Here is a 21,179-nt window from a genome sequence, read left to right on the forward strand (position 1 = left end):
TTTTCTTGCCTCAGCCTCCTAAGTAGCTGGGACTACAGGCACCTGCCACAACACCCAGCTATTTTTTTGTTGCAGTGGTTTAGCTGGCCCCGGCTGGGTTCGAGCCCGCCACCTTGGTGTATGTGGCTGCCGCCATAACCACTGTGCTACAGGTGCCGAGCCTATTATTTACTTTTTAATTACAAAAGTAATATTGCGGAGAAAAGCCAAATAGCATAGGAAAATATGAGATTAAGAAAAAGTGAGGTTTGGGCGGCGCCTGTGGCTCTGCGGGTAGGGCGCCGGCCCCATGTGCCGAGGGTGGCGGGTTCAAACCCAGCCCCGGCCAAACTGCAACAAAAAAAAATAGCCGGGCGTTGTGGCGGGCGCCTGTAGTCCCAGCTGCTCGGGAGGCTGAGGCAAGAGAATCACGTAAGCCCAAGGATTTGGAGGTTGCTGTGAGCTGTGTGAAGCCACGGCACTCTACCGAGGGCGATAAGGTGAAACTCTGTCTCTACAAAAAAAAAAAAAAGAAAAAGTGAGGTTTGGCACCTATGGCTCAAGTAGCTAAGGTGTCAGCCACATACACCTGAGCTGGCGGGTTCAAATCCAGCCAAACAACAATGACAGCTGCAACCAAAAAATAGCCGGGCATTAGCCGGGCGTTGTGGCGGGCGCCTATAGTCCCAGCTACTTGGGAGGCTGAGGCAAGAGAATCGCTTAAGCCCAGGAGTTGGAGGTTGCTGTGAGCTGTGTGAGGCCACAGCACTCTACCAAGGGCCATAAAGTGAGACTCTGTCTCTACAAAAAAAAAAAAAAAAATAGCTAGGCATTGTGGTGGGTGCAAGTAGTCCTAGCTACTCGGGAGGCTGAGGCAAGAGAATCACTTAAGCCCAGGAGTTGGAGGTTGCTATGAGTGGTGATGCCACGGCACTCTACCCAGGGCAATAGCTTGAGTCTCTGTCTCAAAAAAAAAAAAAAGAGAGAGAGAAAAAGAAAAAGTGAAATTCAGCTTCATGGTGCCCCATACCTGTCGATTCATCCTCTACAGGTAATAACTGTTTACAGCTTATACCTTATAGTGTATAGGCCCTTCCATGTCTTTTCCTATGAATAGACAAATCCACACACAATGTACTTTTGCATTTGCAGCTTGCTTTCTCCCCCTATGCCCAGAATATCTTTTCCTGTCAGCTCATTTAGGTTCATTCTTTTTGAAAGCTTCATAGTACTCCACAGTAGTTAAACCCAACTTATTTAACCTTCTCTTATTTTTATGAATACTTGGGCTTTCCCCATTTTGTGACAAACTGTATTGTAACCCACAACCTTGTTCATTTATTTGTACATAGGACATGTATGCCTGTGATTATTTCAAAAGGATGCATTCCTAGAATTACAATTGCTTCATCAGAAGAAAAACAGTACCTCAAAATTTAAGCCCAGGTCATTATCTATGCCTAACCCTAAGAGAATAAGATAGTGCCCAGCATGGGAGACTAGGTACCAACTGTGAGGGCCTTCAATGTAGTCCTTGAGTTAGATTTTTTTTTTTTTTTTGAGACAGAGTCTCACTTTGTCACCCTTGGTAAGGGCTACAGCATCATAGCTCATAGCAACCTCAAATTCTTGGGCTCAAGCAATTCTCTTGCCTCAGCCTCCCAAGGAGCTAGGACTACAGGAGCTTGCCACAACGTCTGGATATTTTTTAGAGACAGAGTCTCACTCTGGCTCAGGCTGGTTTCGAACCTCTGAGCTCAGGCAATCTACCTGCCTCAGCCTCCCAAGCACTAGGATTACAGGAGTGAGCCGCTGTGCCCGACCCTTGAGTCTGATTTTAAAGCCAATACAGATTAGGTATCTCTGGGTTAGGCCAAGGGTACAGAGATGGATGTGAAATTGGCTCCACCCTAAAGGTTCACCACTTTGGAGTATGTGATGTCAAGAGGTAATGTGTAGAGCTGGTTGCCATAGCTTGGTAGTTACAGCACTGGCACCGCAGACCAGGAGCAGTGAGTTTGAGCTTCACCTGGACGTGATTAAAAAAACAAAACAAAACAGAGGTAACCTTCGGTAGGCCTCAAACCTCCTCTTGGACTTTTCATCCAGGGTCTAGAGTCAAACCCAGCTCAGCCCCCATGAACAGCTCAAGGACCCTGAAAAGGCAACATGTGGTAATGACTCGTAGCAACAGCCTTTTCCAGGCCTCTCACACTCTCAGATGCATGAAGCTTGAATTCTGGGGTGTCATCTGCTGCAAGACCCACCTGCACCTCCCTCTTGCTCTCCCTGTTCTCCACCTTCACAGCCCTCAGACCGGCTCCTTACCCTGCCCCACCCTCTCCTGCCCTGGGAGCTCCCTTCTTGACTCTCCATCTGCGAGTCTCCCCAAAGCTGCTTCTCAGTACTTTCCTCCACCAGAAGTTTCCCCACTGCACGGACTTGGCTTTTGTCTCCTGCTCTGTGGTGAATTTGCATGACAAATGCATGCTGGGACATGTGTCATCTCCTTCTTTGGGCCAGGAGGACTACTGTGTGTCTTGCTTCCTCTTGCTAATCCTTCCAACAGCCCCCTCATCTCCACCTGCTGGTGCTCAGGACAGGTCTCTTCATTTATGGTGCCACCGAGGACAGTGAGGCAGTGCCAGGCGATGACCGGAGTACCCTGAGGGAAAAGCCAGTCCCAGCTCTCCATCTTTTTTCTGAAAAAGAGTTTGTTGGATGCTTTTCAACTAAAAGCAGATGATTAATTCAGCTCCGGCCTTGTTCTGTCTTTGAATAACAGATAAATTCGTTTACTTGAAAAGAAATCTTTTCATTTGTGTTTCCATGTCACCTGTGATTTTCCCTGCCTTCCCCTCACAGCTCTGCCAGCTGGCAGGAAGAAGGTCAGCAAAGCTGCTGATAAGAGGAGTATAAAGAGGGCTTGGTACATGGCAAGGGGCAGTGGTCTGCTCCACAGGCAACATGCTGCGCTTCCTCACGTTCGCGGCCCTGGTCCTTTATGGTAAGTGGATCACGGCTTGAGTTCTGTAGCAAGGGGGATTCTAGCAGAAGGTCGAAAAGCATTCCATAAACCCAGGCAGTTCCCCATCCCAGCGCATGGTGGGACACTCTGCCTGTAGGTCTAGCTAAAACTTTACTCTCCTATAGCCCAAGATAGGACAGCTCAGGGCCACTGGTCATGGGTGACTGGCTCCTCTGGGTGGCAGGTGCCTGAGTCATAAAGCAAGAGAAGCCCCTTCCAGGGAGCCCGGGCTTCCCCACCACCCCTATTGACAGCAGGACTTAATCAGCTGGTGCCTGGCTGGGATGTGCTCTGCTGTCCCTGCCCCCTCAAGAATCCTACGGAAGAATCCAGGGCTGTTGTAGGGACATCCCTTCAGGCCAAGGAGTAATCTTGAGTAAGGCCCAGACCACAGGGAGCCTCTGGGGCCCTAGCCTGGTGATTTGAGATAGGTCCTTCATAGCAGGCCAGAGTTCTGGGAACACCTGGGGGAAGGAGAAGGCACTCAGCCTCTCCTGCTTTCAAAAGGGGCTCAGAGAACTCACAGCTGGGCCCCTGGTTTGTTAGGGAGGAGCTATGAATTTGCAGACAAGGCTAACATTCCTCAAAGCACAAGCACCGCCACCCCTGGCTGACCCCACGCTTAGTCATCACTCACTTTTCTTCTGCCCCACAAAGGACACAGCACCCAGGACTTTCCGGAAACCAACGCCCGGGTAGTCGGAGGCACCGAGGCCCGGAGGAACTCCTGGCCTTCTCAGGTGGGTGTTCCTTCGCAGCCCCAGATTCCACCCGAATAGGAATTGCTGTGCACTGGCATAGAGAATTGTGTGTGTATGTCTTAACAAGCAGCTCTCCGACTGTCTGAACTTGAACTCTGGATTCGAAGGATGCATGGGACCAGACTTATGCAGTTTTCTAAATGCAAATGGCTTAGAGGAGGGGATTTAAGCATCAACCACACTCTCCAAGGCCTACACCCAAACACACCCTGCACATACTCCCAGGTGGCACCCCTTGTGCAGCACTCCAAAGACTCTGCCAGATTCACACCTCAGACTCCACAAACCTTGAAAAACACATGCACACACTAGCCCACACAGTGTATGTCACACACAAACACACCCAAGGAGAGCATGTTGCTCTGTTGACTACCTAAGAGTTTCCACTTTCCTACCAGGGCAGCTGGGCTCTGATTTAAGTAAATAAATGTGTAAAACTGGCAAATTAATGGGTGGCTATCCACACTTTGAGAGGAACCATTGCCATTAGAGTTCAATTCAATTTGCAGAAGTCTGAGCCCCAACTTTCAGGAGTAGAGCTGTTGCATAATGTGGGGTGCCACAGGAAGAGACATGAGCTGATAAAGATGACCATTCCACTGGCATTTCTAAGTATTCCTTGAAGGGGGGGCAGGGTACATCTTGAAAACATTGAAGGTGGAGCTCTGGAGACCTGCTTGGGCTTAGATGATGGGGCAACTCCTTGGCCCAAGAGAGAATGGAGGTAGGACCTTGGTTTCAGGCCCATTGCAACATCTAGAGAAAGAATGCCAAATATACCCTGTGTGTACCTTCACTACCCCCATCCACATACACAACAAACTAGCCAGTGATGGCAGACTCTTCCCCGCTGACTCCCAGAGGCATCTACACACCCCGCCTCAATACCACACTCCAGGTAGCCACTACCAAACCATCAACAGCATTTGGCATCTATTTGCCATCTCTAGCCCAGAAAGTTGGAGAATGTTTTGAGGGATGTCAGGGGTTTGAGGCAAAACCTTTTGAGAAACACCAGCCTATTCCCTCCTCTCTTTCCTCTCCATCTAGATTTCCCTCCAGTACCTGTCAGGAGGTTCCTGGTATCATACCTGTGGAGGGACCCTCATTAGACAGAACTGGGTGATGACAGCTGCTCACTGTGTGGACAGGTGAGGAAAGCAAAGACCAGCTTTTCTGAGCCTTGGTGGGGAAGAGGCTGGCCCTTCTGCATGAATATGCAACTTTGGCTTCTCAGGGGCCATGGCCCCACCCATTTGTGTTTGGGTGTCTATGGAGAAGCAGCCTGGTGAAAAGTACAAATTTTGGAGGCAGGCAGGCTCAGGTTCAAACCTCGTTCCACCAACTTCTAGCTATGTAATGTTGGGCAACTTCCTTAGCTTCTCTATGCCCCCATTCTCCTCTCTTTAAAATGAGGTAATAGGGTGGCACCTGTGGTTCAGTGAGTAGGGCACCAGCCCCATATACAGAGGGTGGTGGGTTCAAACCCAGCCCCGGCCAGACTGCAACAACAGGAAAAAAATAGCTGGGCGTTGTGGGGGGCACCTGTAGTCCCAGCTACTTGGGAGACTGAGGCAAGAGTATCGGCTAAGCCCAAGAGGAGGTTGCTGTGAGCTGTGACGCCATGGCACTCTACCAAGGGCAACAGAATGAGACTTTGTCTCTTAAAAATAATAAAATAAAATAAAATAAAATGAGGTAATAATGCCTACTTGTAGAATTATTGTGAGGGTTGAGTAAGTATTTAAATGCCTAGTCAACGTCTTCCTGGTAACTATTTCTTCATATTTACCTTGGGCATTAGTTCTCAAATTTAAGCGTATAACAGAATCATCTGGAAGGCACATATTGCTGGGCCTCACACAGCAGAGTTTCTTATCTGGTAGGTCTAGGGTAAGACCTGATAATTTGCATTTCTAACATAATTCCAGGTAATACTAATGTTGCCCATCTACTGTGCTTTAAGAACTACTTGTCTTGGCCAGGCACACTGGCTCATGCCTATAATCCTAGCTCTCTGGGAGGCTGAAGCAGGTGGATTGCTTGAGCTCAGGAGTTTGAGACCAGCCTGAGCAAGAGTGAGACTCCATCTCCACAAAAACAGAAATCTTGCCAGACATAGTGGTGCACACCTGTAGTCCCAGCTATTCAGGAGGCTGAGGCAAGAGGATTGAGGCTACTGTGAGCTATGATGATGCCACGGCACTCTACCCAGGGTGAGAGGCTGAGAGGTTGTTTGTTTGTTTCAAAACAAAACAAAACACTACTGGTGTAGAAGAATGTACTTCCCTCAAAATCCCTCTGTGGCTGAGAGCTATTATTTCATTTACGCTCACTACACCTCTCCCAGGTTACAAGATATTCAGCCTATGATGTTCAGCTTAATAAACTATGAAAATGAAGTTGACGACAGTTTCTTTTTCAATCCCGCAAGTTAGTAAATTAGGAAATGAGAGAGCTTGTTACTTCCTCATGTTCAAGGTTCCTCCATTCCTTCTCTGCCTGGGCCAGATAAGATGGGTTCCTATTCTAAAGAAAATACATAAGTTGGCTTTCCAACTTTTCTCTAAGGGGGAAAAGGGAAGGGTTGAGCCCTCTGGATCATTCAGGGATTCCTTCTCTCACTCCAGCCAGATGACCTTCCGCGTGGTGGTCGGAGACCACAACCTGAGCCAGAACGAGGGCACCGAGCAGTACGTGAGCGTGCAGAGGATCGTGGTGCATCCCTACTGGAACAGCAACAACGTGGCTGCCGGGTAGGTGCAGGCCGGTGGCCAAGGCAAGGAGCTGGAGAGCTGAATGGCCAGCGGCAGGGTTTCCTTCGTGTTCTCCCTGAGGGCTGGCAGGATTGCGCTGCCTGAAACCTAGCTCGTGGCTCATGGCCTGTCCTTTGGCTGAGGATCCCAGTTGAGCCAATGAGAGGGCACTATGTCCTGGAGGGAACAATGAAATGGCTCTTTCATCCAGAAGGACTTTGACAATTTCATTTTGGGAGGGCCTGGGAATTTTTGAAGATATTTAAGATTTGGGGCTCCAGCCACATACACCAAGGCAGGAGGGTTCGAACCTGTTAAACAACAATGACAACTGCAACAAAAAACTAGCCAGGCGTTGTGGCAGGCACCTGTAGTCCTAGCTACTTGGGAGGCTGAGGCAAGAGAATCGCTTAAGCCCAAGAGTTTGAGGTTGCTGTGAGCTGTGATGCCACAGCACTCTACTGAGGGTGACATAGTGAGACTCTGTCTCAAAATTTAAAAAAAGGTTTTAGGCTGGTTTTCATAATTGGACTACCTGAAGGTCCTTTTCTGCAGAGTTTAATGTTCCCATTTTTACTCTATGGTTTTTATTGTTATCATTCACTTTATGAAGCAGACTTCACCAGAAAAAGTAAATTTGTTAATCTTTCTTGCTTTCCTTCTTTTTCTTTCTTTCTTTTCTTTTTCTTTTTTTGAGACAGAGTCTCACTCTGTTGCCCTGGCTGGAATGCAGTAGCATGTCATAGCTCACACCAACCTCAAATTCCTGGGTTCAAGCAATCCTCCTGCCTTAGCCTCCTAGGTAGCTGAGACTACAGGAACATACCACCAAGCCCAGCTAAGTTTTTTTATTTTTAGTAGCAACCAGATCTCACTCTGGCTCAGGCTAGTCTCCTGACCTCAAGTGATACTCCCACCTTTGCCTCCCAGAGTGCTTAGGATTACAGATGTCAGCCACCACTCCCAGCCCTTAAAGTGAATCTTACATGGGAAAACTTCCAGACTGAGTTATAAATTTTTGGAAAGGAAGTCATTAAGATGGTGGTGAGTTCAGTCAGGCATGGTGACTCACACCTGTAATCCTAGCATCCCTTAAGCTCAGGAGTTCAAGACTAGCCTGAGTAAGACCAACACCCCATCTCTACTACAAATAGAAAAACTAGACAGGCATTGTATCAGGTGCCAATTGTCCCAGCTAGTCAGGAGGCTCACTTGAGCCCAGGAGTTTGAGATTTCTGCGAGCTAGGCTGACACCATAACACTCCTAAGGCAACAGAGTGAAACTCTATATTAAAAAAAAAGAAGAAGAAGAAGAAGAAATAGTAGTCTACACCAAAATCACGCATGACTCTGCTCCTTTCAGATTCCCCATTCTCTTTTCTTGGGTTGTGATCAGAGTTAGGCTGCAATACCAAAAAGCTACCAGCAGATGCTGCTATTAAACAGATAATGTTTTACCACCCAACTGCGTAATGGGTCAAGTGTGAGGCTTAGCAAGTTAGGCTCCTCCTTCTTCAAAGAGGTTAGTTTCCAATTCCATGGGGATGCAAAAGGTTAAAAAGAGCCAGAGCAAAGGCTGGCCTGAGGGAAGGGCTGATCCCATGAGTGAGCAGTTTCCTTTCTTCTTGCAGCTATGACATCGCCCTGCTGCGCCTGGCCCAGAGTGTCACCCTCAATGGCTATGTCCAGCTAGGTGTTCTGCCTCCGGAGGGGACCATCCTGGCTAACAACAGTCCCTGCTACATCACAGGCTGGGGCAGGACCAGGAGTAAGTCACCTACATTGGCAGCATCTACCATGGAAATCTTGAATAGGTAGCTGACTTCTGGGGGCACATTTTTCTGTAGTCCTAGGTGTTGAGACCAAGAACCAAAGGAGCCATAGATAAAATAATTTATGCATTAAAATATATCAAGCTAAGAATGGATTGTAGAATAGTCAAGTCAGAGCTCCAAGGACTCTTAGAACTAAAAAAAAAAAAAAAATTGTTTCAGAGATGCAAGAATTTTCTACCAGCCCCTCATTTTATATATGAGGAAACTGAGGCCAAAGAAACTAAGGATCACGATCACATGGCTAGTCAGTGCAAAACTGGGGCCGTAACCAGACATCCTGGCTCTCACTTTTTTTTTTTTTTTTTGACATAGAGTTTCCTCTGTCACGTAGGCTGGAGTAAAGTGGCATGATCATTCCTCACTGAAGCCTTGGAGTCCTGGGCTTAAATAATCCTCCTGCTTCATCCTCTCATGTAGCTGGGACTATAGGGGTGCTCTAGCATGCCCAGCCAATTAAAAATTTTTTTGTAGAGGCAAGATACTCACTGTGTTGCTCAGGCTGGCCTCAAACTCCTGGCCTCAAGTAATTACCCCACCTCGGTCTCCCAAAGTGCTGGGATTATGAGCCACAGTGCCCAGCCCTGGCTGTCACTCTGATGGTCATTATACACCATCATGTTACCTCCATAGACCCAGGCACTGGGCCAAGCTGGGGTGAATGAGCCAGAGGCAGCTATAGGGAAGAGGAGGCCTCACCTCTTTTCTGGTCATTATTGGAAGATGGCAGGTAGGGAATATTATTCAGATAACATGGAAAGGTGGGAGGGCTATGAAGAAAGATCATTAGGAAGGGCAGAAACATTAAGCCTGACACAGAAATCTATCAGCCACAGGGCAGTATTTGGGCTTCTGAAGGTGAAGTGAGGCTTTGCTATGAGCAGCAAGTCTGCTAAGAAAACCTGAGCTGAGAGACGGACGCTTCTAATCCAGCTCCGTTTGGTTCGTTTAATGTTATTGTGGTTCAATTTCTTGATCTATATGAAAAAATAATCTAAAGAACATGGTAAAGGAAAACTGCACCAAGCTCTTAAGAAAGGGAACAAGCATGTACGGTCCCAGGCCTACTTCCTGGGGCTTACAGTGAAAGGAGGAAGCAGAGCAGACAGACAAGTTATCAATAAATAAGACCATTCTAACTACTTAACTAAGCTATCTATGAGTGAATAAAAAGCAGGAGTGGTTTGGAGCCTGGGAACACTAAGCAAGGCTGACTCTGAACAAAGGGACCCTAAAGAGTGAAGGAAGGAGGATCCTTGACACAGAATAAGCAGAAAGGAATTTGCCCTGTGTTCACCTTCACCAGAGCTGGCGGTCTGGTGAGTGCAGAAGGTTCCTCCCACCCCTGAAAGCCTCTGGGACTGACCTCCAATGTTGTATGTCCTATTCAGCCAATGGACAGCTGGCCCAGACCCTGCAGCAGGCTTACCTGCCTTCCGTGGACTATGTCACCTGTTCCAGCTCTTCCTACTGGGGCTCCACTGTGAAGAACACCATGGTGTGTGCTGGTGGAGATGGAGTTCGCTCCGGATGCCAGGTGAACACATGCAGGCCCTGTCAGAGCCCCCACTCCAGGTTCCTCCCTGCTCTGCCTCTCACATCCCCCCTGTTCCACACCTACTCTCACATCCATGTGCAGACTCTGCTTTACACTCTGGCATCTCAGTGAGAATGATTCTGTGCTAGTGATTATGTACCCACAGAATCTCAAAGTTGAAAGGAACCCTAAAATTCATCCTGCTCAATGCTTCCACCTTAAAATCTGGTACATGGCCCTACGTTTGTGTGTTGGTATATTTATGTGTGTTTGTATTCTTAGCAGTTGTGACCTAGACTTGCTTATGGCAGCAATGGGGCCAGGCATCAAGGCATGGTTGTAATAGTGCATAAGGCAGCCCCCTTCCCATCCATCCCAACTTTTCTTGTAGTTCCATCACCACCGTCCCTTTTCCCAGTGGTATTTCTGGCAGTATGTTTAGGTGAGTATGATAGGAGAAAGCATACAAAATAATTTAATACTTTAAAAAACAAAGTACATAATAAATAGAATCTTCCTCTATTTAAACATAATCAATCAGCAATGAGCCATCTACAGATTTTTTTTTTTATTTTTTAAAGTCTCATTCTTTTTTTTTTTTTTTTGGTTTTTGGCCGGGGCTAGGTTTGAACCTGCCACCTCCAGCATGTGGGACCGGCGCCCTACTCCTTAAGCCACAGGCATCACCCGAAACAGTCTCATTCTGTCACTCACAAAAAATAATTTCAGGATTCATAAATAACATTTTATTGGAACACAGCCACATTTGTTTATTTACACATTAGGGTTTGTTTTAAAGGTTTTTTTGTTTTGTTTTGTTTTTTGAGACAGAGTCTCACTTTGTCACCCTCAGTAGAGTGCCATCTCATCGCAGCTCACAGCAACCTCAAACTCTTGGGCTCAAGTGATCCTCTTGCCTCAAGCCTCCTGAGTAGCTGGGATTACAGGCTCTCACCACAATACCCAACTATTTTTTTTTTTTTAGAGACAGAGTCTCACTTTATGGCCCTTGGTAGAGTGCCGTGGCATCACACAGCTCACAGCAACCTCCAGCTCCTGGGCTTAAGCGATTCTCTTACCTCAGCCTCCCGAGTAGCTGGGACTACAGGTGCCCGCCATAGCACCCGGCTATTTTTTGTTGTTGTTGTTGCAGTTTGGCCGGTGCTGGGTTTGAACACGCCACCCTCGGCATATGGGGCCGACGCCCTACTCACTGAGCCACAGGCGCCACCCAGTACCCAACTATTTTTAGAGATAAGGTCTTGGAGGCCTCACTCTTGCTCAAGTTGGTCTGGAACTCCTGAGCTCAAGCAATCCACCCACCTCACCCTCCTCGAGTGCTGGGATTACAGGCGTGACCTATTTGCACATTGTTTACCGCTACTTTTGCACTATAGCACAGAGTGGTTGCAACCGAGACTATGTGACCTGCAAAACCTAAAATATGTACTATTTGTCCCTTTACAGAAAACATTTGCTTACCCCTAAGCTCAAACAAACTATTACAAAATGTCAGGAAATGAGATTGAAGCTATAGCTGTGAAATTGCTTAAAATAGCAAATAAAATTATAGTGCTCAATAGTGGAAATGAATAGTCATTTTTCACTCTTCTAGTTCTCCCTCCTGAGAGGGGACCACTTGCAGCTCTGCACAGCTGATTCCTTTGGAATCTACCTCCACACTTTAAAGAGATGTACTTACATTGCTACTTTGATTTTTCAGTCGTGGCAGACGTGGATCCCTTTCCCTTTTATATAACAATACCTGCTCCTCAGGCATGAACTTTTTCAGTTCCCATCTCAACCTCCCAAAATCATTTTGGTTAGATCAACATTCAATGTTTATTATGATTACATGAGATGCTATTCATGACTAAGTCATGTAATATTCTAGGATGACTTTTCCTTTGCTGCATAACTTTTGTTTTCCCTGTTGTTAATAATTCTTTCATTTGGTTAATACAGAGCCAGCTTATCACTAATTCAACCCTACACTCTCCACCAATTTATAAGCCACCTGTTTCTTCTTCTCTTGACCTTAGTGGTCTTAACATGGGTCTATTTGCATTCATTGTGAGGGACACTTAATGGGTGGTTTTGTTTATTCTAGAAACTCCAGACTTTTGATACTGAAAATATTTGTTTGCTGATGATTTTCTTCCCTCCATTTTTAGTTTTCTCTTCCTAAGATTTCTGTTATTCCCATCTTTACCTCCTAAACCGGTCCTCTTATTTTCTCTATACTTTGTTTCACTTTATGTTACAATTCCTCCAGTCTTTCATTTTAAATCTGTAAGATTTATAATTTCCAAAGGCCATTTTTGTTCTCTGAACGCTGTTTAGTATGCTATTCTTGTCTCCTGGATGCAATATTAATCGTAGTTTTCTTGCTTATTTTCTCCCTGCATAATCTTCGTTGCCTTCATTTTTTATTTAGCTTTCTTTCTCTTTGTTTTAACCTTTATGTTTACATTAAAGGCTTTCTTTAGCTGTTTGGTGACCCTTGACCATCTTGCCTTTATTTCAGAGTGGGTGGTAAAATGCTGATTGGTAGTTCTGAGCCTTGTGTGTGGGGTTCATCTATAGTGGATTTCTGTCGCATGGTCTGGTGAAGCCATTTGGTGAGGGATCACCTCCACTGTCAGTATCTTTAGGTTTTTCCTCTTAGACTGGTCATATATTCCAGGGAAATATCTTTCCTTTTATGCCTGACATTATAGACCTGGCATTCTCGGAGCTGAATAAGAAGGGAGTCAAGGTGGTAGTCTATAAACTCGGCCTCCTCTAATTCTAAGTCTGAGCACATAACCACTACCCGATACATCATTTTTTTCCCTCCTCACTCCAGTTTAGTCTAGATGTGTTGACTATCTACCCTGAGTCTACACACTTGGTCTAATTAGACCCATTGGTCTAAATGCTGGGGATAAAGAAATTATTAGACCACTCTACTTCTCCCATCCCAGGTTCAATTTAAGTCAATAAAAGGTGTAGAACTTGAGATCTTCAAAGTTCTATGCTAGCACTGTAAAGAGGAAAGATAGTAAGACATAGTTCTTGTCTTAAGAAGTACATAGATACGTGTCAGATGTAGAAAACAAATTATGAAACCAAAATGCAAAGCAGAACATGAAATAAGTACAGCAAAAGAGAAGAAGTACTGCGGTTGCTTATAAAGGAAAAAGAGATTCATTTTGATTGTGAGGATATGAAGTAGAGATTTGACTTGGACCTTTAAAATGGTACAGGATTTCACAAGCAGAGACGGGGGTAGGTGGAATATAAGCAAAAGGCCCAAAGAGCAAAAGTTCTGGAGTTTTTAATCCTTCTTGCAGGGTGATTCTGGAGGGCCCCTCCATTGTTTGGTGAATGGCCAGTATGTTGTCCATGGAGTGACCAGCTTTGTGTCCAGCCAGGGCTGTAATGTCTCCAGGAAACCCACAGTCTTCACCCGGGTCTCCGCATACATCTCTTGGATGAATAATGTGAGTCTTCTCCAGCTATGGGTTGAAATAGGGTCTACTGGAAATCCAAACACTGGCTGGGTTACAGAGCGAAAGTTGGACTAGGGAAGCCATCCTTCCTTACCACATCCTTGTGTTTATTCCTTTCCCTTCCCTCCATAGTGTACTTTTCTCAATAATGCCATCTTGAATTCTCTCCCCTTCATATACCCATTAGACAAACGTCCCTGTATTGTTTACTGCATAGGGTAAAATGGTGGCAAAATCAGATCTGTACCAGGCACATTATCTGTGCTGTCCTAAGCCAAAGCCAAGAGAAAAGTCAGTTCAGGAAGGCTTGCATGCTCCTGGGCAAGGGAAGAGGACACCAAAGAGCTCTCCCCCAAGCTCTTTCCTAAGGGCATTATAAGAATCTGCTCTAACTTTTGAAAGAGGTTTTACCATCTTGAACAATGCTTGAGAGTTAAGTAAGACTGCCTACACTGTCCTAGAAGAGCCATATTTCACTGTGTCCTCCAGCCTTCGACATTCTGGAGACTTGTGCCATGAATCTTGGCTCACAGTCATTTAAAGGTCTGTCCTTGATACTATGTCCTTGATATGTGCCTATAACATTGAGGTGTCCTATCACAGCTAAGACTTCTTGTTTCTCCCCACCCTACCCCCATATCTTCCCAACTCCCCATAAACCCAGAGCCATACTTAACAGGGAGCCCTGAGAAAATAAGGAAGGAGGTGGGCAGAAGTTACTGACTGTGGATATAACTCTTTTTTCCTTCAGGTCATTGCCTCCAACTGAACATTTTCCTGAGTCAAATGGCCTTCCCAAGATGGTTCTTAGGTCTGCAACTGAACTTGACACCAACAAGGATAAAAACATTCTACAAGACTGACAAGTCAGATATAGAAAAATAAATAAAACTGAATATACATTATCGTGCTATGTCTATTTGTATAAAGCCCTCTAGAGGAAATGCAGTTACAGGACTTCCCCTCATCTGTGGGCTGGTTCTTCCTTTGCTATCTTTTTTATTTATTTATTTTTTTTTTAGCAGAGCCAGGCTTGAACCCGACACCCCTCACCCCTACCCCTGCCCCTGTAATGGGGCCAGCGGCCTACTCCTTGAGCCACAGGCGCTGCCCTTCCTTTGCTATCTTTACCAGTCCCCAAACTAGGCCCAGTGGGAGTGGCTTTATGTTTTAGATTATTTTAGGATCTACCTATCCCTGAATCTGCCCTTCTCCCCCCCCAACCCTGTGCATATTTGCTATATTCAAAGGCACAGAGTGCTTTAAAAACCTTCCTGAGTGACTGTGCCCTAAACTTTTCCACATAGATTATAGGTTTTTCCTTCTTCTGTTTCCCAGTTTGGTGCCTAAACAAGTGCTCACCCCAACATAGCCATGATGGCAACTACTAGGATATGCTAGAGATAGGAGTGTAGGGTTAGGAGGTAGGTCAGATGCTGGTAGACTAAGAAAGTAACAAATCATACGGTAGCCTGGGGAGCAACAAGAAACAAAGGAGAAAAGAAGATACTAAACCAAAAAAAGGAAAGGGTTGAGGGGAAGAGGCAGAACAGAAAGGAAGAGGTGATAACAATATGGGGCCTACAGCTAAGTGTGAATCAGCATTTCTAGGCTGGGATTAAAATAGGCAACAAGATTCAGAGTTCTATAAACCACAGAGAACTGGGAAGCTGATAATTCTGCTCTGTCCTGGCCATGGCTCAGTATGTGAGACTGGAGTGAGAGAAAGCAAAGGAGGAACTTAAAGGAGAAGGTTGAAAAGGATGGAGGGCTCTGAGCTGACCCTGACGAGGGCCGGGTGATCTCCGTGGTGCGGAGACCTCACCCAAGACAGCTCCCCCTCCCTGGGCCTCTCTTCTCTTGCCTGTGAGTCCCCTTGCCTTGTAGCCCTCTCGGATCTGATCGTAGGGTGAGGTGAGAGCAGGCCAGGGGAGGATTAAAAAAAAAAGGATGGAAAACAGCTTCTCACGCCAGTCAGTAAAACCAGATAAGAGGGACTAGGACATTTTCAACAGGAGAAACTGGCTGAGTCAGGTCCTGGAATTGGTAGGCTGCTACATCAAGAGGCCTCTAGAACACTGCATGTACTATAAGAGGCTGGGCGGGAGTCAAGACATCTGTATTCCCATCCCAGTTTCACCACTGAGGAGCTGGGTAACCTTGGGCAAGTCATCAGCCCTTTCTGTGATGCAATTTCCTCATCTAGTTAACTTGTAAAGGTTGTTTCTTCTTTAATACTATGTGATTTGGTGACCATCAAATCCCAAGATTGGGAACGTTCAGTTCCCAAGATACTGGCGCTGGACAGAGTTTCTTAGGTGGGCTGTATGTGCAGGCTGGGCTGCACTGCTAAGGATACTGTGTAGTCCCATGAGTGACACAAGCTTTGGCCTCCTTCTGCTAATGACATACCTGTTATCACGGCTATCTTCTCTTAGTGTTCCTGCAGTATCGCCATCCTCTGGGCTTCTCCCTACCTCTCCCCATCCAATGTTAAGTCCTTCCATTTTCTTCACTCTGCTGCTTTCAGGCCATCACCCAAGCTAACATAACAGAATAAACCCTCTTCACCTATTACCTAAAAATATTGTACTCATCTCTACAAATGAATTGAGCACATTACTTTATAATCATCTAATTACCAACCTACCTCCAACTCCAGACTTCAAGCATCTTTCCTTTTTTTTTTTTTTTGAGACCGAGTCTTACTCTGTTCCCCAGGCTAGAGTGCCATGGCGTCATCCTAACTCACAGCAACCTCAAACTCCTGAGTTCATGGGATCCTCCTGCCATGTAGCTGGGACTATAGGCGCCTACCACAACACCTAGCTAATTATTCTAATTTTTGTGTGTGTGTGTGTGTGGTTTTTGGCCAGGGCTGGGTTTGAACCTGCCACCTCCGGCATATGGGACTGGCGCCCTACTCCTTGAGCCACAGGCACCACCATAATTATTCTATTTTTAGTAGAGACAGGGGTCTCATTCTTCCTCAGGCTGGTCTCCAACTCCTGGTTCAAGTGATCCTCCCTCCTCAGCCTCCCTGAGTGCTAGGATTATAGGTGTGAGCCACTGTGACTGGTGGACTTTAAGCATTTTGAGGTCAGAGATTGTATTTTATTCATCCTTGGCTTCCCAACATTCAGCAATACCTGGCACACAGTTGACCTTGAGCGCAGTAATGTGTTTAGGGGAAAGAACTGAAAAACATAAGCAGACAAAGACCCCTCAATTTTGTATCAGGCCTCCAGCTTGCGTCTCCACTCTTTAGCAAGTGTATTTTGACCCTTCTTCCCTCCTTAAGGGAATTTCACCCCCACTGTAAAATGCTTGAGTAGGCTTGGCATCTGTGGCTCAAGTGGCTAAGGCACCAGCCACATACACCTGAGCTAGCGGGTTCGAATCCAGCCTGGGCCCACCCAACAACAACAAAGGCTGCAAACAAAAAATAGCCAGGCGTTGTGGCGGGTGCCTGTAGTCCCAGCTACTTGGGAGGTGGAGATAGGAGACTCGCTTGAGCCCAGGAGTTTGAGGTTCCTGTGAGCTATGATACCAGGACACTCTACCCAGGGCAACAGCTTGAGGCTCTGTCTCAAAAAAAAAAAAAAAAAAAAAAAAATGCTTGAGTAAATCGTTCTTCCAAACCTACAGTCCTAATTTCCAGCTATCCACTCCAACGCTTCAGGGAATAACTTCTATTTAGAGACCTTCTCCCTAGAGAAACAATGGTTGTAATCTCAGCAGCACAATCTATGTCTGAGTTCACATCTGCCTCTATCTAGTACACTGTACACCAACTAGAAAAACGTGCTCCTTATCTCCAGCATAAGCGTCCATACTCTCCTCCTCAGCCTTTTTTCAACCATCATCCGCTTTCCTAAGAACCTCCAGCCCCACCTCCTTTCAAATCCAGATCTGGAAGAGTCCTGTCCCCATTCCGCACTCTGTCCCCACCAGTTCCAGGGTTAGAGTCATCAACCTCTCTCTGGCAGTGGCTAAACTGCAACTGAGACCAAGAAATACAATTTTACTTGGCATCCTAGCAATGAATACCCATAGGGCTGAAACCCATTTTCTCATACAATGAACACCCTTGCCGAGGGGAACACACCATATTTTCTACCCGGTCGTCGCAGTTAATTTTCTGCTGCTGAGAGCTAATTCACTTTCCGAAACCAAGACCGTGTTCAGTGGGGCTGACGTTCCGGAGTCGCGGCTGGAGTGAGCGCCACCTGAGGGCAGGCCCGGGTCCCCGCCCCGCTCTCCGCGAGCCTGGCCGACCCGGCTCCGGGCGTCGCCGCCAGGCCCCCGCCCGCCGCTCTCGGCCGTGGCCCCGAGCTGGCGGTGCCGGGCGGCGCCTCGGGGTGGCCGTCGTGGGGCCGGGGGCGGCGGGGCGGCCGGTGGGGGGCTCCCGAGGCGGAGGGGCGCCCGGGCCCGCCCGCCGCCACCGCGCTGCGAGGCATGCTGGGAGCCCGCACTTCCTCCTCAGGGGCCCCTAGGAAACCACAGGGCTCCGGGCCAGGGCGGCTGCCCCCGGGGAGCGCGCAGGATGGCCGAGGGCAAGGCGGGCGGCGCTGCCGGCCTCTTCGCCAAGCAGGTGCAGAAGAAGTTCAGCAGGGCTCAGGAGAAGGTAGGCGGCCGGGCCTCGACGACGCCCGCCAGGCCCAGCCGGCGAGGAGCCGCGGCCCGACTGGAGCGGAGGCCGAGGGAGGCCGAGGCCCGGCGGGCGGCGGGGGCGTGCGGGGCGCTGGGGGGCCCGGAGGCCGAGGCTGACGAGAAGGGGCTCCCCGAGAAACGGGGGGCGGGGTGGGTTTCCCTGAAAACTGGCAAATTTGAGAAAGAACGGACACCACCACCTGATCTTGGGCAAAGGTGGAGGAAGCTGAGGAGACAACAGTCTCTCCCCAGACCCTTAAACAACCTTCAGGCCCACCCAGGAAAGGAGAAGGAAAGGAACTAACATCGGCCAACTGCGTATCAGGTCTTGTCCTAGCGATCCAGGAGGATGGTAGTTTACGGACGATGAAATTGGAGGGTTATTTCCCCAAAGTCAAAGACGGTGGTGACCAGCCGTGATGCGATGTGTACGGCCAGTTTGCTTGAATTGGGAGTTCCCTGGAGGCTAGAATAATTCTACATAATGGTCTCAGTAACTAACCCTGACTGGTCTCTGGATGTTAAACTGACATGAGCAGTGGCGGTATCTGCTACCTGTACCCAGGCCCTTTGGGTTGGAGAGTGCAGCTCCAGGATGATGGACACCTCTCTTTAGATAGTGTCCTTGGTTGATGCTGAGTAGCCCTACCCCAGGGCTAGCCTTTAGGCTGGCTGCTGGTCTATAACTTGCCTGCCTGCAGAGATGGTGGGAACAATGTTTGCATTTTAATGACATTTTTGTTTCTTTGCTTGTAAGTTGAACCTCTGCTCTGCACCTACCAACACTCTAATAGGCAAGATGGTGTGAGATGACGTGTAAGCCAGGATATAAGTGGAGGGGAAGGGATAAGAAGACCTAAGATAAAGTTCTGGTATTCTAAAGGTTAATAGAAGCATTTGGGGCTTGGAGTCCATTGCTCAGTGGTTAGGGCACTGGCCACATGCCCTGGGGCTGTTGGGTTCTAACTCAGCCCAGGCCTACCAAACAACAATGACAATAACAACAACAACAACAAAATAGCCAGTGTTGTGGCTGGCACCTGTAGTCCCAGCTACTTGGGAGGCTGAGGCAAGAGAATCACTTAAGCCCAAGAGTTTGAGGTTGCTGTGAGCTATGCCACCATGGCTCTCTACCAAAGGGTTACAGTGAGACTCTGTCTAAAATAAAAAAAAAAGAAGCAGCAGCATTTGGGTGAATAGCACATACTTAACAATTGAAATAATCATATTATCTTCTAAAAGTGCAGCACTGGTTTGGGCCCTGGGAAAGATTAAGGGTAACTGGCTGGCCCAAGTAGGATTATCAACAGAGAATTGATAGAATGTAGATGTAGTTCCTGACTTTAAGAGGCAACAATGAAAGGGAGGGGCTGTGTATACTTTTTCTTTCCTTTCCTTTCCTTTCTTTTTTCTTTTTGGAGATAGGGTCTTGCTCTGTCGCCTGGAACCTCAGAGTCAAATGCTTCCCATGGGGAGAACTAGCCACCCAGGTAGCACCCTGTTCTTCCTGGCCTGAACCCTGAGGAGATAGAGAGAGGGAAGTAAATGCAAATCTGGCCTAGGAAACTTCCAGGTCAATGCAGAAAACAAGATACTTTGAACCCAGTCTTAGACCTGGGCAGGCAGACATTAAACTTGGATGAGATAGGAATGGTCTGAGATGGGGGTGGGAACTCAGCTCAGTCAGCCTACAGCCACAGCTCTTGAGTCTTGGAAAGTTATTGAGGGCAAGATAAAGAGGAGAAAGTTGCATTAAAAAGAAAGGATTCTGGCTCGGTAACTTGGTGGTTAAGGCGCCAGCCACATACACCGGGGCTGGCAGGTTTGAACCTGGCCAGGACCTGCTAAACAACAATGACAACTGCAACAAAAAAATAGCCGGGCATTGTGTGAGTGCCGGTAGTCTCAGCTACTTAAGAGGCTGAGGCAAGAGAATCGCTTAAGCCCAAGAGTTTGATAGTGTCCTTGGTTAATGCTGAGTAGCCCTACCCCAGGAGGACTGAGGCTACTTAGGAGGCTGAGGCAAGAGAATCGCTTAAGCCCAAGAGTTTGAGGTTGCTGTGAGCTGTGACTCCACGGCACTCTACCCAGGGTGACATAATGAAATTCTATCTCAAAAAACATAAAAAGGAAGGATTCCGGCTGGCACCTGGCTCAAAGGAATAGGGTGCCGGCCCCATATACCGGAGGTGGTGGGTTCAAACCCAGCCCTGGCCAAAAAAAAACTGCAAAAAAAAAAAAAAAGGAAGGATTCCCTTCATTTTTCTATAAGCAATTGGATGTAATCTGAGTCATATCTAATAGCTAATGAGTCCAATAGTGAAATATGTCAAATATCAAGTGCCTCTAATAGACCAGTTACAGGCATATGACAAAAAAGAGATGATTTCTCCCTTAATGGAGCCAACATTCTGTGATCTCACTTCATCTTTTCAACCCCTTAAGCAAGTTATTAGTATCCCAATTTTATTTTTTTTTATTTCTTTTTGAGACAGAGTCTCAAGCTGTCGCCCTAGGTAGAGTGCTGTGGCGTCATAGCTCATAGCAACCTCAAACTCTTGGGGTCAAGTGATTCTCTTGCCTCAGTCTGCCAAGTGTCTGGGACTACAGGCGCCCACCACAACACCCAGCTATTTTTTTTGTTGTTGGCAGTCGTCGTCGTTTTTTTTTTTAGCTGGCCCAGGCCAGGTTTGAACCCACCACCCTTGGTGTATGTGGCCGCCACCCTGTCAACTGAGCTATGGGCACTGCCCTAGTATCCCAATTTTAGAAATGAGGAAAGACATCTCAAAAGAGATTGGTAGGTGGCAGAACTATTACTGAAACCCAGGTGTCTTGCCTCTGAACCTAACCTCAGCCTGCTCCCTTTACAACGTTCCTGATAAGCCACTCTGACATCTGTGCCTGCCCACCTGCGGCTGATCCTCTCTCAGAAGCAATAGAATTTAGGAGTGGAAACACATTTTGCTCAGGCCTTCTCCTCTCAAAAACTAGGGGTAAAGGTCTGGTGACAGGTAAACACAATAGAGATGAGACGTTCTGCTTGGTCTGTTTTCCACTTCCTACCCAAACTCAGCATGAGACTGTATTTAAGCTGGCTTAATTGTGTTTTTCAGTGTGATACATCTTCACATTTCCA

General features: G+C 47.2%; 2 protein-coding genes across 4 annotated transcripts in view; both read left to right on the forward strand.

Moving 5' to 3' along the window:
• The first annotated feature begins 2,877 nt into the window (after positions 1–2,877).
• On the forward strand, positions 2,878–14,289 carry CELA1 (chymotrypsin like elastase 1). Its single transcript, XM_053557995.1, has 8 exons — positions 2,878–2,986; positions 3,665–3,747; positions 4,819–4,919; positions 6,399–6,524; positions 8,156–8,292; positions 9,748–9,893; positions 13,229–13,378; positions 14,139–14,289. Exons 1-8 carry the CDS (start codon positions 2,947–2,949, stop codon positions 14,154–14,156), a joined length of 801 nt encoding a protein of 266 aa, XP_053413970.1. The 5' UTR covers positions 2,878–2,946; the 3' UTR covers positions 14,157–14,289.
• A 3,248-nt stretch (positions 14,290–17,537) lies between these two features.
• Positions 17,538–21,179, forward strand: part of BIN2 (bridging integrator 2) — a 39,240-nt gene continuing 35,598 nt past the window's right edge. For 2 of the 3 annotated variants that reach the window (XM_053558013.1, XM_053558014.1), the window contains exon 1: positions 17,540–18,014. In XM_053558013.1, coding sequence (XP_053413988.1) covers positions 17,934–18,014 — 81 coding nt within the window. In that variant the 5' untranslated portion in view covers positions 17,540–17,933. Of the gene's footprint in view, positions 18,015–21,179 lie in introns of all 3 variants that reach the window. The other variant, XR_008373487.1, reaches the window with a different exon arrangement.

The sequence above is a fragment of the Nycticebus coucang genome, chromosome 12, assembly GCF_027406575.1.
Source record: "Nycticebus coucang isolate mNycCou1 chromosome 12, mNycCou1.pri, whole genome shotgun sequence".
Lineage (NCBI taxonomy): Eukaryota > Metazoa > Chordata > Mammalia > Primates > Lorisidae > Nycticebus > Nycticebus coucang.

Coding starts and splice junctions, on each gene's coding strand:
- CELA1 (XM_053557995.1), top strand. CDS start 2,947: ATGCTGCGCTTCCTCACGTTCGCGGCCCTGGTCCTTTATG. Junction 2,987..3,664: donor CGCGGCCCTGGTCCTTTATG/GTAAGTGGATCA, acceptor TGCCCCACAAAG/GACACAGCACCCAGGACTTT. Junction 3,748..4,818: donor GGAACTCCTGGCCTTCTCAG/GTGGGTGTTCCT, acceptor CTCTCCATCTAG/ATTTCCCTCCAGTACCTGTC.